At 37.7% G+C, this 16,055-nt stretch overlaps 1 protein-coding gene across 2 annotated transcripts in view; it reads left to right on the plus strand.

Annotated features, from left to right (window-relative positions):
* The window catches only part of MAN1A1 (mannosidase alpha class 1A member 1), a 168,789-nt gene that overhangs the window by 130,245 nt on the left and 22,489 nt on the right, over nt 1-16,055 (plus strand). For both annotated transcript variants that reach the window (XM_065911831.1, XM_065911830.1), the window contains exons 7-8: nt 10,820-10,943; nt 12,729-12,822. In XM_065911831.1, coding sequence (XP_065767903.1) covers nt 10,820-10,943; nt 12,729-12,822 — 218 coding nt within the window. The remainder of the gene's footprint in view (nt 1-10,819; nt 10,944-12,728; nt 12,823-16,055) is intronic.

Consider the following 16,055-nt stretch of genomic DNA (forward strand, 5'->3'; position numbering starts at 1 on the left):
CCCCATGGACTATAGCCTGCCAGGCTCTTCTGTCCATGGGATTCTCCAGGCAATAATACTGGAGTGGGTTGCCATTTCCTTCTCCAGGGGATCTTCCCAACCTGGGTCTCCTGCATTGCAGGCAGATTCTTTACCGACTACAGGGGAGGATCCAAACAGCAGTGTTTGGGGCCTGTTAATTACGTAAAATTCTCTGAGCCATCATGTTTGCACTGAACCTTATATGAAATGTAAAGCCTAACCGTTCCTGGGTCAGGAAGGTCCCCTGGAGAAGGGATAGGCTACCCACTCCAGTATTCTTGGGCTTCCCTGGTGGCTCAGATGGTCAAGAATCTGCCTGAAATGTTGGAGAGCTGGGTTTGATCCCTAGGTTTGATCCCCAGGTTTGGTCCCTGGGTTTGATCCCTGGGTTGGGAAGATCCCCTGGAAGAGAGCATGGCAGCCAGTATTCTTGCCTGGAGAATCCCTTGGACAGGGGAGCCTGGTGGGCTGCAGTTCATGGGGTCGCAAAGAACTGGACATGACTTAGCAACTACACAAATAGGTAAAATGAGAGTGGCTATTATTTATAATTTTGAAATGCTATTTGATATTTTAATTTTAGCATTTCATAATGTTTTCTAACATTAAAGTTATCAAAAGCTACATTTTTGTGATGGCACTCATTTATCTGATTATTTCCTTAATGGTAAAGTAAATATGACTGAATGGTCTCAAAATATTATGTATTCTTTGTGGCATTTTACAGAACTAACACACATTATAGAAGTTATTTATGTGTGTCAGGGGTCGTATTTTGAATATTCTACTGGGAAACAGTTTTACTATCAAAGTTCCACCAGCTATTTGCTTAGTATTTTAAAACATTTTGTGAATATTCATATCAGCATTAGGAGACTACCAAAGGTTCAGACCGTGTAGTTTACCCATTTTGATTATTTTTACTTTGTGAAAGTTTTTAGGAGATTAGTTACTTTTTTTTAGTGTATCTTCCTATAATATAAAGGATCTTAATTACTGAAAATATTCACACTTGGAAATTAAAGGTAAACATAAACTGAAAGTGTCAGTACATATAAAATATTTTAATTATAATAAATCTTGCTTAGAATACTTTCAGAATTTGAATTACAGTAATATTAGAAGTGGATTTGTTACCCTAATATATAAATGCATCAAGCATCAAATTATGGCCTCTAATGAGTATCTCTTTGAAGGGGTGGTGGTGGTTAAAAAAAAAAAGAAGACAGTTTTATCTCCCCCTGTAGATCTTATTCTCTGGTTAGAGAGATGAATTTCAGCATGTGGAAAAATAACAAAGAAGGTGTCACCAGGCAGCATATAGCTAATTATACACAGATGATCCTTTAGCACAATTCTATTTTATATAAGGATATCAGTGAGAGTTAGAACAGACGTCGATTTCATTGTAGTAGGTAATGTTCCGTTGAGGACACCTGTCTTTATTGCTGGATTTTCCTCAACGATTTATGCTTCCTCTTTGTTTCTATTGTCCTCTTTATTCTTTTGTCATAATTTTTCCTTATCTTTATGTTTTCAAACCTTTAGTTGCCACACTATTTCATAACACTGTTTTCCACAGTCTCGGAAGCATACGTTGTAGGCAGAAGGCAGGAAAATGAGAATGCAATAGCTGGTAGCTTTATTCTCCAGCATCTGTTCAGAGTAATCCCAGAGTCTGTTTGTTCTTCCCACAAGCTATACACACATTTTTGTTTGTGTGATATTTCTTATGTAAAAATTCAAAACTAAGAAAACTACCATTTCAAATGATAAAGTAGTTTAACTAACCATCTAGTTTCTTTGGGCTGGTTAGATTTCCATTAGATGGTAAGAAAAATATCTGAGTTTACCTAATGTTACTTAAAAGAATGCATTAGTTATTAGCCCTGATCACCTTGATATCATCCATTTTCTTGAACTTTCTTGCTGATTCATCTTTGGGAATTTTGGGAATTTGAATAGTATCTGTAGCATTTAGATACATTTTCCCACTACAGGTTCCTTATTTCCACTACAGAACTTCTTTACTGTTCCTGCCTTTAAAACAATGTATTACCCACCCTAAAGTATAGTGATAACTAATTTATTAATCATTAGGGAATGACTCTTTCCCAGTTACTCCCAAGCAGTTTAGTATCTAGAAAAAACCTATGGTCATTATCTGCTGAACTCGAAAATAAGATACCAATGTACTTCATATACCAGGCATGAAGTTCATTTTCTTTTATAAAAATTTAATTAGACTCACTGGATTTTTTCACTAAAGACCTCTGGGGAATGCCTCTAGTAAGAGCAGAAACTGTTCTCTGAAAACAGTTTTACCTCTACTCAAGTGCCTGAACAAAAATTGCAGTGAATTTCAGTTGATACCACAAATGTCAGAGTAAGCTATCTTGACTATTAAGAAACCTTAGCATATGGTTTTACAGTGTTTGATGTTTGCTTTGCACAGCACCTGGTTGTTGACTGACTAATTCAGTCTGACTTCTTAGTTTAGCAAGATGTACCTCCAAAGTGCTTATTTTTTAACCTGTTGGACAAACTCACTTAATGCTCCTTTTATACCTCGGAATTTCTGCCAAAAACTAACATTAGTTTTGGTGTAACTGATAGTGAGCTTTCCAATAATAATTGCTGTGTAGCTTTGACTGTATCTTACAATTAGTGGTGCCAGATTTTTAGCTTTCATGGACCTAGTAAAATTTCCCCAGTTATTGAGAGACCAGCCTTACATTGCCAGCATTTTTTTTTTATTGGAAAAAAAAGAAAAAAGATGCTCAAGAAAAAAAAAGGAAAACTGCCTCCTATCATTATTCCATTTAGGAAGAAAAAGATAAGCTTAACATCACAAAAATAGGAAAGACATAGATTCAGAATTAAAAAGTCATTAAATTGAATAAAATTTAGCCTTCATAAAAATTTACCATTCTGTCCACACTTTCCTCATTTCACCTCTAAGTTCTTAGAAATTACAACCTCAGACTAACTCAAGTTTATGGTAGAAAACTATATGATTAACCCAGCAAGTATGTTTTTTCTTAAGTTGGCTTTAAGAGGGCAGGTGTATGGTGACACTAATGTAGGATTATATAATTTAGGTATAAATTAGGGGGAGGAGGCAATAAAAACATCCTTTTGCTAATTTTTTTTTCAATTTTATTAAATGAAGCTTGAATTGAGCACCTCTCTTTCTTGGCAGGCCTTAGACTTTGAGGTTGCACAGGTGCATAAAGCAGAATCTGTCTCTCTGAGGATTTAGAATCAAGTAGAAGGGAGAAGTCCTGGCCGTCCTGGTTATGGAAAGAGACTATTATATAGCATACAGAGAATCAGGACTTGGGGTCTGTGCTGATTTCATTTGTCTTGATCTGCAGATGAGCCATAGACCCATACAATGCAAGGCAGAAAAAGAGGGCAGTGCCAAAGATTGTTCCAACTACCATACAATTGTACACATTTCACATGCTCTCAAGGTAATGTTCAAAATCCTTCAAGCTCAGCTTCAACAGTATGTGAACCAGGAACTTCTGAAGATACAAGCTAGATTTAGAAAAGGTAGGGGAACCAGAAATCAAATTGCCAATATTCACTGGATCATAGAAAAGCCAGGGAATTATAACACAACATCTGCTTCATTGACTACGCTAAAGCCTTTGTCTAGATCACAGCAAACTGTGGAAAATTCTTAAAGAGATGGGAATACTAAACCAGCTTACCTGTCTCCTGAGAAACCTGTGTACAGGACAAAAAGCAACAGTTAGAACTGGCCATGGAACAACAGACTGGTTCAAAATTGGAAGAGGAGTATGTGAAGGTCATATATTGTCACCCTGCTTATTTAAGTTCTGTGCAGAGTACATAATGTGAAATGCCAGGCTGGATGATTCACAAGCTGGAATCAAGATTGCTGGGTGAAATATCAACAACCTCAGATATGCAGATGATACCACTCTAATGGCAGAAAGTGAAGAACTGAAGAACCTCTGGATGAGGGTGAAAGAGGAGAGTGGAAAAGCTGACTTAAAACTCAGCATTCAGAAAATTAAGATCATGGCATCTGATCCCATCACCTCATGGCAAATAGATGGGGAAAAAGTGGAAACAGTGACAGACTTTATTTTCTTGGGCTCTAAAATCACTGCAGATGATGACTGCAACCATGAAGTTAAAAGACACTTGCTCCTTGGAAGAAAAGCTATGACAAACCTAGACAGCATATTAAAAGACAGAGACATTACTTTGCCAACAAAGTTCCGTCTAGTCAAAGCTATGGTTTTTCCAGTAGTCATGGACCAGATGTGAGAATTGGATCATAAAGAAGAATGAACACCAAAGAATTGATGCTTTCAAACTGTGGTGCTGGAGAAGACTCTTGAGAGTCCCTAGGACTGCAAGGAGATCAAACCAATCAATCCTAAAGGATATCAACCCTGAATATTCATTGGAAGGACTGATGCTTGAGCTGAAGCTCCAACCACCTGTTGTGAAGATCTGTCTTATTAGAAAAGACCCTGGATACTGGGAAAGATTGAGGGCAGGGGGAGGGAGGGGGTGGTAGAGAATGAGATAGCTGGATGACATCACCAACTTAACAGGCATAAGTTTGAGCAAACTCCAGGAGATAGTGAAAGACAGGGAAGCGTGGCATGCTGCAGTTCAAGGGGTCTCAAAGAGTAAGACACAACTTGGCGACTCTATAACAAACATAATCAAATCTGACTGTAGTCTTAGATCTTAAGTAATGTCTTGGAATGATGTTATATGTTAAACTCTTACAGTAGTGGAATAATTATATCTAAAATCAAAGGAAGGGAATGTCTGGCAAACTATTAATTTTATTAGTGAATTACCATTTGGAAGATACAACATCCTATGCTTCTGTTCCACCCCGAGGTTTATTAGAAAAGTGTCTGGATGTGAAGTCCTTGTCTGTAACTTCCACCACTCCAATTTCAAAGGACTTAATGTGATGATTTATAACAAATGGATTTGCACTACCCCAAGAGTTCTAGAAGCTACCAAATGTGATGGTATGTAACGAGCCCACTTTGTAAGAAGAAATATCTCTCTGTAAACAGTGGATATGTATGCCTCCAAGCCCATCCTCATTATCAGTTTAGACAAGCTAACAGCTTCCAGCTGGAATTGATGTCAACATTTTTTTATGTAAAAGTTAGCTTTATCAAAGGTCTACGCTTACCAGCAAATTATTTATAGCAGTATAATCGTAAATAAAAAATAAATTAGCTTCAGTGTCCATCAGTAGGGGTGGTGGTTGTTCAGTTGCTCTGTCATGTCCAACTCTTTGCAACCCCCTAGACTGCAGTACATCAGGCTTCCCTGTCCTTCACCATCTCCTGGAATTTGCTCAAACTCATGTCCATTGAGTCAGTAGGGGTATATTTAAGTAAATTAGAATATATCCATTCAGTCAGATACTATGCACTCAGTACTCCACAATGACAATGATATACATTGATTGACATGGGAAATGTCTGTGAAAAAAAAATGTAATGTATATTTAAAGCAAACAAGTAGAATATGATTTTTCTAAGTATGATAAAGTAAATATATGAGCATGCTCACACATCCTAAAGTCACTGGAATATTTTCTCGTTAGTACTGCCTTTTGGCGGGGTTCCCTGACCTAATGCTAGGATATTCCGTGTGCCCCATAACTGGGCAGAAACTACATTCAGCTTCTTTTCAGTCTGGCTAGCAGAGGGGTCTTACCCAAAGAGCAGCTGGAGAACAGTTTTAGCATCTCTGAATCTCGGGAGCAAATTCGTCATGGAATTAGAGAGGACTTGTCATCTCCGTCTTTGTAGCCCTGAGCTTATCCTCCAATCAAAGATAGTCAAATACAAGGACAGCAGTATTGAGGATGAGAATAAACTAAGATAATAACTATTCAGTTATAATTCTGTCTAAACTAAATACCCAAAAAAATGGAACAAGATATGGATAATTTTTTAAAAGTTGGGTGGGCCCTTGGTTAAAAAATTTTAAGTATGAAAATTCTTTAGAGTTATAATCCACATGCTACTATTCAGAAACAGTTAAGTATTGGATTATGAATTAATTCAGTCTAGTGACTGCCCTTTATTAAGACAGCTTTCCCTGTAAGGATAGCCCTCGGGGGATCAGTGCTCCTCAGTCAGAATTTCTGTGCATGAACTACAGTGGGATCATGACTAGTCTTAGTCCCTGGAATTGTAGTCCAAGTCTTAATGAGGTCTTAGGCTAGAAACTTGAAAGATTGGCACTATGCGAACCTTTGCAGGAAGGAAGCATTTGTAATAAGTGAAGCTGAAATTGCTTAGTCTTGAAATCAATTCGCTTTGGGAATACGTTAAATGAAACAATCATCTTGAACTTTCTAATTATTTTTTCCTAATTTGTGCTAAAATCCAAAAGGAATAATATTGGATTATCTGCTGTTTTGAATTAAATATCTCCGTGTGCCCCTTCATTTGCAAACATAAGTAAAATTTTACCATGATATATAGAACATGGAAAAATTTTTTTTTCTTCCAAAACTTGTTAACTCTATAGCCCTAAGGAACAGGCTGTATTTTGGACTGTGAACTTGAGTTTGTTTACTGATCCGCTAATCAGAAATTATTCAGGCAAGAATCCTCAAGAAATTTCTTTATTGGCCCATTTTCCATTTTATAAAGATGAGCAGGCAGCAAGGAAGAGTAAATTTAAAGTCTGCAGCAGGACTTTAGAACTATTTAATGTTTTGCTTGTATATTCATCTGGCAGTTTTTTAGAATTGTTCAGTTCTATAAATTCTTTATTACATTTGATGATATTAAGAAAAACAGGTGTATTTGTTAATGTTCTAAATTGTATCTGGAAAATAACTATAACATATAACTTTAGGTACCTGGATTTAAGATTAATTTGAGGGAGGTATACCATCAATCCAGAATAATCCTCCAGCTACTTGATTCATTATAAGTTCTGGCAAAAGAGTTAGCATCTCTCCCATAGGATTCAAACGTGAGTAGAATAGCATCATTAGTACTGTACTTCTTTTCTTTGGTGCTGTTAACTATTACCAAGAGAGGGAAGGGAAACACATAATGCCCATTGCTTATCAGAGTTATAAGTTCAGTAAATAATTATACCTTCTTGCTTTTGAGTGCGGTCAAATGAGGAAGTATAATACAGCTGCTAACAAACCACATTCAAATTACAGTCTCTAAAGCAACAAAACAGTAATCCACATTTTCAAAAGAATCATAGCAACTCAGTTTCTTAAAAGACATGTTTCTAATTGCAGTTGCCAAAATCAGTTATTTTCTGATGTGATGTTTTATTTTCCAAGAATTATTACCTTTGTAGAATTATGATGTTTTAAATTAAAAGTTGAGACACATGTATTAAATAATACTCCAATGTAAAATGGAAGAACTGAAGATGGAAGGAAACAGAAATAAATGAAATTAGGATGATACCAAAGTTTGAAGTTCTCCTCCAGGATTCTTTGAACCAAACACTTGGCAGCTCTTCACATCATGTTAATTGCCTTTCTGTGTATGTATTTCCATATGCTGAGTCACCATTTTGGCTTAATATGCAGTCACTATAACAAGATTGGCAGTATTTAAATATTCTCTCATGCTTGCCTTATGGAATTTATAGTTTCTGAGCACAAACTGTTACTTTATCTTTAAAACACTTTTCTAAAATATTAGTGCTTGTAAAATAAAAAAAACGAACATGATTTCCTTTAAAATACTGACAACAGAACTAAAGTTAAAGATATTTAAAATCCCTTTCTCTCTCAAGTGAAATTCATTTTGACCTTATTTAGTATCAAGATGTAATGATGCCTTACCTGGTTTCTTGAAACGCTTTCAGGACTTATATTTAAGAGCCAGTGTAACCATTGATCTTATAATTTTACTGAAATATATTGATTTTGTAGGTTGAAAGACTGGCAACCAAAACTATACTTTCTTATAAGCATAATACATGCATTTGAAGCCCAGCTTCCTTTCTGTTCATATGACATATCCTTTGCTAGTGCTTTTAATGTTTTGCTTCCTATATAATTAGTGATACAGTGCTGTCTTAATTCTGATACAAATGAGTACAAAGAGAAAGAGAAAACATATACATACATATTTGTGTGTGTGTGTATGTGTGTGTATAACCCTTTTTAAAATCTTCATTTTTTAACATATTGAAAAATTTTCAGTGTCTCTGATATTCTCTTGATTAACCACATTAATAGCAGAGAGCAAATACCTGCATACAAAAGTAATTTGAATTTTATTTAGTGCCTGTACTGCTTGTTTTGCAAATGAGTGCCCTCCTACACCCTCTGATACCCTGAATTTGAATCAGTCCCTGAAGATCTGGAAATGCGCCATCCTCTTCCTTCTCTAGCATGAAGTCGTTGTTCCTTCTTGCTTGGTTTTGTAGCTTTGTTTTTTATAGATTCCCTGGAACATGGAAATTTGTAGTTTTGCTAAATAGGCTTATTGACTTTGGTCAGTGATGGAACGGTTAGAATAAAAAAATAATATGTCATGACAGCAAATTAATGACCAATTACTGTATGCATTTCCCATATGTTAATAAAATTTGAAAGTAGCTGTTCACCCTATTTGGATGATTGGCTATTCTTTTTACCTAAGCCAACCATGAAAATAAAAACTGACTCAGTCCCAGAAGTTAGTAAATGTAAGGCATTTTCTAAAATAAATATTTTCAGATCTCTGTCTTTTATTTCTGTTTATTAGGTTTACTATAAATTTGTGTTTTGGAAACAAAACCTAGATTTTTCTAAAAAGAAGCAGGGAATAAGAGGAAGGCATGCCATGTCAGATACCAGTTTGTCATCATTATTTTCCTTTTCCTTAGTGTCCTTAGAAGCCCTGCGGCAGAAGCAGTGACAGAACAGAGGGTTTACCCAGGGTTGTGAATACCTAAGATGAAAAACAAAGCAGGTGGGAAACCCAGGGTACACCAAGAGCAGTATGTCAGTGGAGCCAACTTAGAAAGAAAGGTTTGATCTCCTTCCAGTCCAAGAGACTCTCAAGAGTCTTCTCCAGCACCACAATTTGAAAGCCTCAATTCTTCAGTACCCAGCCTTCTTTATGGTCCAGCTCTTACATTCATACATGATTACTGGAAAAACCACAGTTTGGACTAGATGGACCTTTGTCAGGAAAGGGATGTCTTTGCTTTTTAATATGCTTGTCATAGCTTTCCTTTCAAGGAGTAAACTGTCTTTTAATTTCATAGTTGCAGTCACTGTCCACAGTGATTTTGGAGCCCAAGAAAATAAAATCTGTCACTGCTTCCACTTTTTCCCCATCTGTTTGCCATGAGGTGGTGGGACCAGATGCCATGATCTTAGTTTTTTGACTATTGAGTTTTAAGCCAGCTTTTTCACTGTCCTCTTCCATCCTCTTCAAGAGGCTCTTTACCCTCCAAGATTTGGCGTTAACTTAACCTTGTAGCCTTCTCTCCTTCCGCCTTCCCCTCCCTCCACTTACCAATCTCTGGAGCTACCTCCAGTTCCTGGCTAGCCCCTCTGCTGGGAGTCTCTCACTGTCTGGATTCTCTCTTCATTCTTCCCTCACTATCTCTTACTTACCCTTCAAGAATCAACTCAAGACTCTTCTTAAAGAAGCCATCTTGATCACTACCATGCTGGATTGCATGTCCTGGCTCTAGGCACTCAGAACACTTCACACACTTAACTTGGCTCTTATCGTATGTGATTAGAATTATTTATGCTTAGGTCTTTCTCTCCCATTATACTAGAAGGCGGTTAAGAGTGATTCATTCATTATAAAAATCCTTGGAACCCAATGTCCTACTGTAGTCCCTGGCAAAGAGTAGGCATACAATAAACGTGAGTCTGAATGAAAACCAAAATGTGGATTTTCAGCTTCTGGAAGGAGATTTATTGGTCAGGAGAATCATTAGCTTTATTCTTTATTTGAATTATCACCTGTGTTTGACATTTTAAATAACCTTCCAAAAATAAACCATACCCAAGGGTATGACCATGTCTCAAGAGTCACTTGTACATATTTGTGTCAGCGTATATTTGGGACTAACTCTTTCTAAAAAGCATTTCACTAAGATAAGCCACAAGGCAATCATTTTTTAAGTGTATCTGATTGATGTCTTTCAGATTTGAATTACATAATTTTGTTGAAATTTTTTAGCATAAATTAACTAGATCATGGAATAATACCTGAGTGCCTTAGAGAATAGGTAATATTGTGTGAAGGGAAACATAAGAAAGGATGTCAAGTAAATGGGGAGGAAGTTTGAAGCGGGTTGGAATGAGTGTTGGATCTTATATCCAAGAATAATGTTTTCTATAAAATTGTATAGAAAATGTTATATGTAAAATCAATAAAAGTCCCTGGACTTTTATTAAATAAAATGTTGAAAGGCTTTATGTGGAATCTCGAACATGGTGGGGGTATTTTGGTCTGACTTTGTTTTATATTCTAATTGGAATGGGTGTATGTCTCTATATGGCACCTATACCTTCTGAAATACTTGTCCATCAACAGTAAGCACATAACAACTTTTTTCTGACTTATGTCAAAAGTAATTTTCCATCTGGAGATAAGGGTCAAAGCTTGAAACCAGTCGCCAAGGAAAACAGCAGTGAATATTTTAAAATATACAAAGTGATCTGTTAGCTGAGATGCCATTATTCACAAGCTGTCTCTTTAGCTTCTACTACTTAGAGCTGCAAAAAGATGGAATTGGTCTGACCCGTAACTCTTCGCTCTCTTCTTTTCTATAGTGGGATTGGAAGGAACTGGCCCTGGGCCTCAGGAGGGAGCAGTATTTTGGCAGAATTTGGAACTCTGCACTTGGAGTTTATGCACTTGAGCTACTTATCAGGAAACCCCATCTTTGCTGATAAGGTGAGATTCTCCAGTCGACCTTGCATTACAAAAGAGTACTTGTAGGAAAGAATATCCTCTCTGGGGAGATTTAGGCATATGGAATGTGGAACAGAATAGCCAAGTCTAATGGAGCCCTTCATGAAGTTTTGTTACATGCAGCATTGCTTGTAACCAAACTATAAAGCTCTATTTCATGGCACTGTTCTAACTCATTGCAAGAGGGCCTGCCTTACATGTCCAGTTCTCTGCACCTCCAGTAAGTAACTTCCCCTCTCTGAATTTTTTCCCTTTTCTAAAAAGCATACAGTGTTTTTGTGGACTGTGTGAACCACACATGTGAAAGACTTTTTAAACTCAGTTTTACAAATGCAAGGTCACAGTTGAATTGATTTTTAATTTTCAAGAAACACACCCACCACCCACCACCCCGCCTTGTTTAGCTTTCACCGCGCTTTGCCGGCTCCCCTTCACGGCAGAGTCCTTGCAAGCGTTGTCTGTGTGTGTTGTCTTCTCTGCCTGACTCCCCCTCCTGGAACGCTTTCCAGCCGGGCTTTCCTCCCAGCCGCACTGTTGCCACATCCAGTGACCCTTCTCATCCCTCCGTCTTCCTCGCCCTCCCGGCGCTGATGCACCGGATCACTTCCTTCTCCAGGAGGCTTTCTCTGGCCCTGGAGGCAGACACACAGTCCTCCCCTGGGTTGCTTCCTTCTCACTCTCTTCTGTTGGCTCCTCCTCATCGCCCCAACCTCTAAACACTGGAAAACCCCAGCCCCCAAACTGGGGGCTCTTCTTTTTACTGTCACCCTCTCCATTATTCTCCCATCTCATGACTTTATGTGTTATCTGTATGCTGACTGCCTTCACATTTGTAAGTCCAGTCCCAACCTGCCCCCTGAACTCCAAGCTCTATAGCCAAGTACCTATTCACCATCTTCACTGCGAGGTCGCCCAGACAAGTCCCACCTAAAATGCCTCAGACTCAGCCCCCACACCTGCTTCCACTCTAGTCTTGACTCTGGGGAAAGGGCTCAGACCAAAACTCTTGAAGTCATCATGGTTCTTCTCTTTTTATAAACCTCAGGTCCAAACCATCAAGAAATCTTCTGTATCCATCCCCTGTGCACTACCCTGGTTCAGGGACCCATCATCTCTCACCTGGAGCATGCAGCAGCCGTCTCTTACCACTCCCTCTCTTAACCCCTCAGTCACACTGATCCTGTAAAATTATAGGTTTTCAATGGCTTTGCATCTTACTCAGGTTAAGATATGATCTGTGAGGCCTGCACAGTGTGGGTCCTGTCTACCTTTGCTTCCTCACCTCCAGCCTCTGTGGTCTTGCCAAACCCACTCTCTTCTCAGGGCTTATTTGTGCTTAAACACTCTCCCAGTAACCTCCCCAGAGCACCCTAACCAAATGCAGCCTCACCACCTCCCATCACTCTGTCCCATTACCCCTTTGTATTTTTTATAGTTTTTATTGCCACTTGACTATTTATTTGTTTCTTAGCTGTCTCACTCCACTGGATGCAAACTCCAAAACAGTAATGACTTTGTTTATCCAGTGTATCCACTGATACATTCTACTTCTTTATATGGTGTCTGGCATATGGTAATCAGTGTGACTATATTCACTGACTCTTATTATTTGTAAGGTGGTGGCAACTATCTTTGTTCTAATACTGCATCATTTAAATCGACTGTTATTCTAACATGGGAAAAAATGTAATCAAGAAAGAGAAAAATGGCACCAAACTTGTTTTTTTCTTTAGATTTTTCATAGTAACATTTCATTTTCTGTTCTAGGTAATGAATATTCGAACAGTTCTGAACAACCTGGAAAAACCAGAAGGACTTTACCCTAACTATCTGAATCCCAATAGTGGACAGTGGGCTCAATGTAAGTCAAGAGTTAAGCCTTGTTTTAGCTGTTTATAGTACCTAGCACTGTTCTACTAACAGAGAGAAGGAACACCAAAACAGCCCAAATCTTGTTGGAGAATCCTTAGAAAAGGGGCAGGTTCCCTTCATAAACAGGCTTCTGTTGTAAGGCAGACTGTAAATGTTACCAGGGGAACTGGATTGTTTCTTTTTCATGCATAACTGTGAGCCTGATTAAGCACACTTAAAGGTGGTAACCAGAAAGGGGAGATCTGGTTAGGGTAGTGTGGGGATGATAGCCTCTAACAAACTGATTATGCAGATAAGAAAATTGTTCTTGATGCTAATGACCAGCAGGGTTTGCCCAGAGTAGCTACAGCATTCTGTTTCGTAACATTTTCTCTTTCTGCTTGGCTACAGGATGAAAGAGGAGCCTGAATCTTTAAGGGCTGAGAAATTGAAGGAGCAAACAGGGTACTTTTCTTTAGTCAGTTTTAAGGCAGCAGATAAAGGCTTCTCGCCAGGAGAGCTACCTTTATCATAGGAGAAAGTATTGTGCTGGAAGCCCTCACTTAAGATCCTGAGGGCCTTTGACCAAGGATATAAAGACTCAGAGTAGCTGAAAGACATGTTCTCAGGCTGATTGGGGAAAACAGTGGCAGATTAAGCAGCACCCGAGAGCAAATGAAGAGTCCTAAGTGAGATGTCCAGCAGTGCCAAGGATGTTAGCGACGCCTTGGGATTTTGCTCCAGAGTTTTTTCTTTATATTTAAATAGGGTATTCTTAGGTGAGTATGCCTCACTGTTACTTCACAAGTATTTTTCTTAAAGAATAATTTAATAGGAAAAAATGTGCTAAAATCTATGTCTGCATTAGTCATGTCTGTGGAAGGCTTGTCATTGACATCATAACTCCACAATCAAGGTTGCCACTTAACCTAAGCGTGGTCTGCTAGACCCTTAGATGTTCTCTGGACCTCTCAGGGGATCTCCACAATCAAAGCTATTTTTATAATAATACTTTTCACCGTGTTGACAGTTGGAGTTATGTTGCAAAAGCAGTGGTGAGTAAAACTGCTGAAGCCGTGGTGAGAATCGTGCCAGAGACACCAGATACTAATAGGCAAACCTCAGAGACATTGCAGGTTCCGTTTCAGGCCACTGCAGTAAATCAAATATCACAGTAAAGCAAGTGACACAATTTTTTTGATTTCCCAGTGCATATAAAAGTCATGTTTATACTGTAGTCCATTAAGCATGCAGTAGTACAATATTATATCTAAAAAGCAATATACTTACCTTAACGTAAAAATACTCTATTGCTAAAAAGCGCTAGCCATTTTCTGAGTCTTTACCAAGTCATAGTAGCATCAAAGATCACTGATCACAGTTGACCATAAAAAATATAATAGTAGTGAAAGACTTAGAAACATTGGAAAATTATCAAACTATGATTCAGAGACAGGAAGTGAGCAAGTGGTTTTGGAATAATGATACCGGACTTGCTGAATGCGGGGTTTTCACAAACTTCCAACTTCTAACAAACTCAGTATCTGCAAAGGGCAATAAAATGAAGGGCAGTAACATGAGATTTGCCTGTGGTTATGTCCTTCACTACAGATAACCACAACAAATAAAAGATGCCACTTTCACTCATGAATGCTGTTAATGAAGCAAAACATTTACTGATTCTAGTAAATCTCAATCACTGAGTAGATCACATCCTTGTAATATTCTGTATGTTTAAGTGAAAAAGACACAAAACGCTTCTGCTGCATGATTAAAAACCTCATGGAAAAGCACTTGTGTTGTGATTTGAGTTGCAAGCTGAACTAGCTGCCGTGTTGTTTCATGAGTCATCATTTTTACTTGAAAGAAGTACTGAAGACAAACTGATTATTCAGACTTGGGTAATTGGTAAATGTCACAAAAATGAGCATGTTGCTTCAAGGAAAATGAAGAGTGTCTCTACCAAAGATAAAACTTGAGCTTATAATTAGAGTTTTGAAAAATTTGCACATGCCACCATAAGCTTAATGCCTTTCACCAACACTAAAAGATTCTTCTGCTAAGATTGGTGATGATATAACAAATATGGTTTTTTTGATGCTATGTAGTCAAATGTATCGTCATCTGGAAGATGTGCATAACTCAGAGAACCAGTATTTCCCAAATGACCATGTATGATGCTGCAAAATCATGTGTGAGAAAAAGTGCATTTAAAGTGCAAGATGGCCCAGTGGATTTTAATGTAATAGTACAAAAATTCATTGATGTGAGTTCTAACTCCACATTTTAACTGTTAAAAACTTTAACCACTTGTCAAGTTTTGTTGTAGTACCAAAAAAATTATCTGCAATTATCTGAAAAGACTATCAAAATACTCTTTGCTTTCCAACTATATAAATGTGTGACGCTGCATTTTCTTCATATGTTTCAGCCAGTACAACATATAACAACAGATTGAACGTAGAGCAGATATGAAAATCCAATTGTCTTCTAGTATAGCAAACATTAAAGAGATCTGCAAAAATGTAAAACGGTGTCTGTCTTCCCACTATTTTTTTTTTTGGTAAAATATAGCATATTCTTCTGAAAAGCCTATATATTAATATAATGGGTATATTATTACTTTAATAAAAATATTTAAGTTCTGTTTAACTTTCCAGTATGGCAAATATTGATATGTATGCATGCTAAGTTGCTTCAGTCATGTCCAACTCTACTATATGGACTATAGCCCACCACGCTCTTCTGTTCATGGGATTCTCTAGGCAAGAGTACTGGAACGGGTTGTCCTCCAGGGGATCTTCCCAACCCAGGAATCGAACCCATGCCTCTTGTGTCGCCTTAATTGGCAGGTGGGTTCTTTATCACTAGCACCACCTGGGAAACCCAAATATTGATAGATATTACATAAATGAATTCTTCACCATGCTTATTCATTTTTAAGAGTGTTAAAGCATACTGAGGTTAAAAATGTGAGGGCCACCATAATATTTGGAAAAAATAGACCTTGAGTAACTTTCTCAATTCAAGATAACTAGATATGATTCTCTGAAAGGAAGAGTATTTTTAAAGTTCTCATGAAAGATTTCAAAAGTTAAAGAAGAGTCTCTGTGAGTTGCTCTTTCCTTCCTGTGTTATAGAATTTAGAGGTCACTATGAAGAAGGACAGAAAGAGTCAGTTGTTCTGGAACATCTCAGTTTCACCTTCTGGGTCACCAATGTACTATGTATTTGTCCGTGTTT

This window comes from Muntiacus reevesi, chromosome 19 (genome assembly GCF_963930625.1).
Source record: "Muntiacus reevesi chromosome 19, mMunRee1.1, whole genome shotgun sequence".
NCBI classification, from domain to species: domain Eukaryota; kingdom Metazoa; phylum Chordata; class Mammalia; order Artiodactyla; family Cervidae; genus Muntiacus; species Muntiacus reevesi.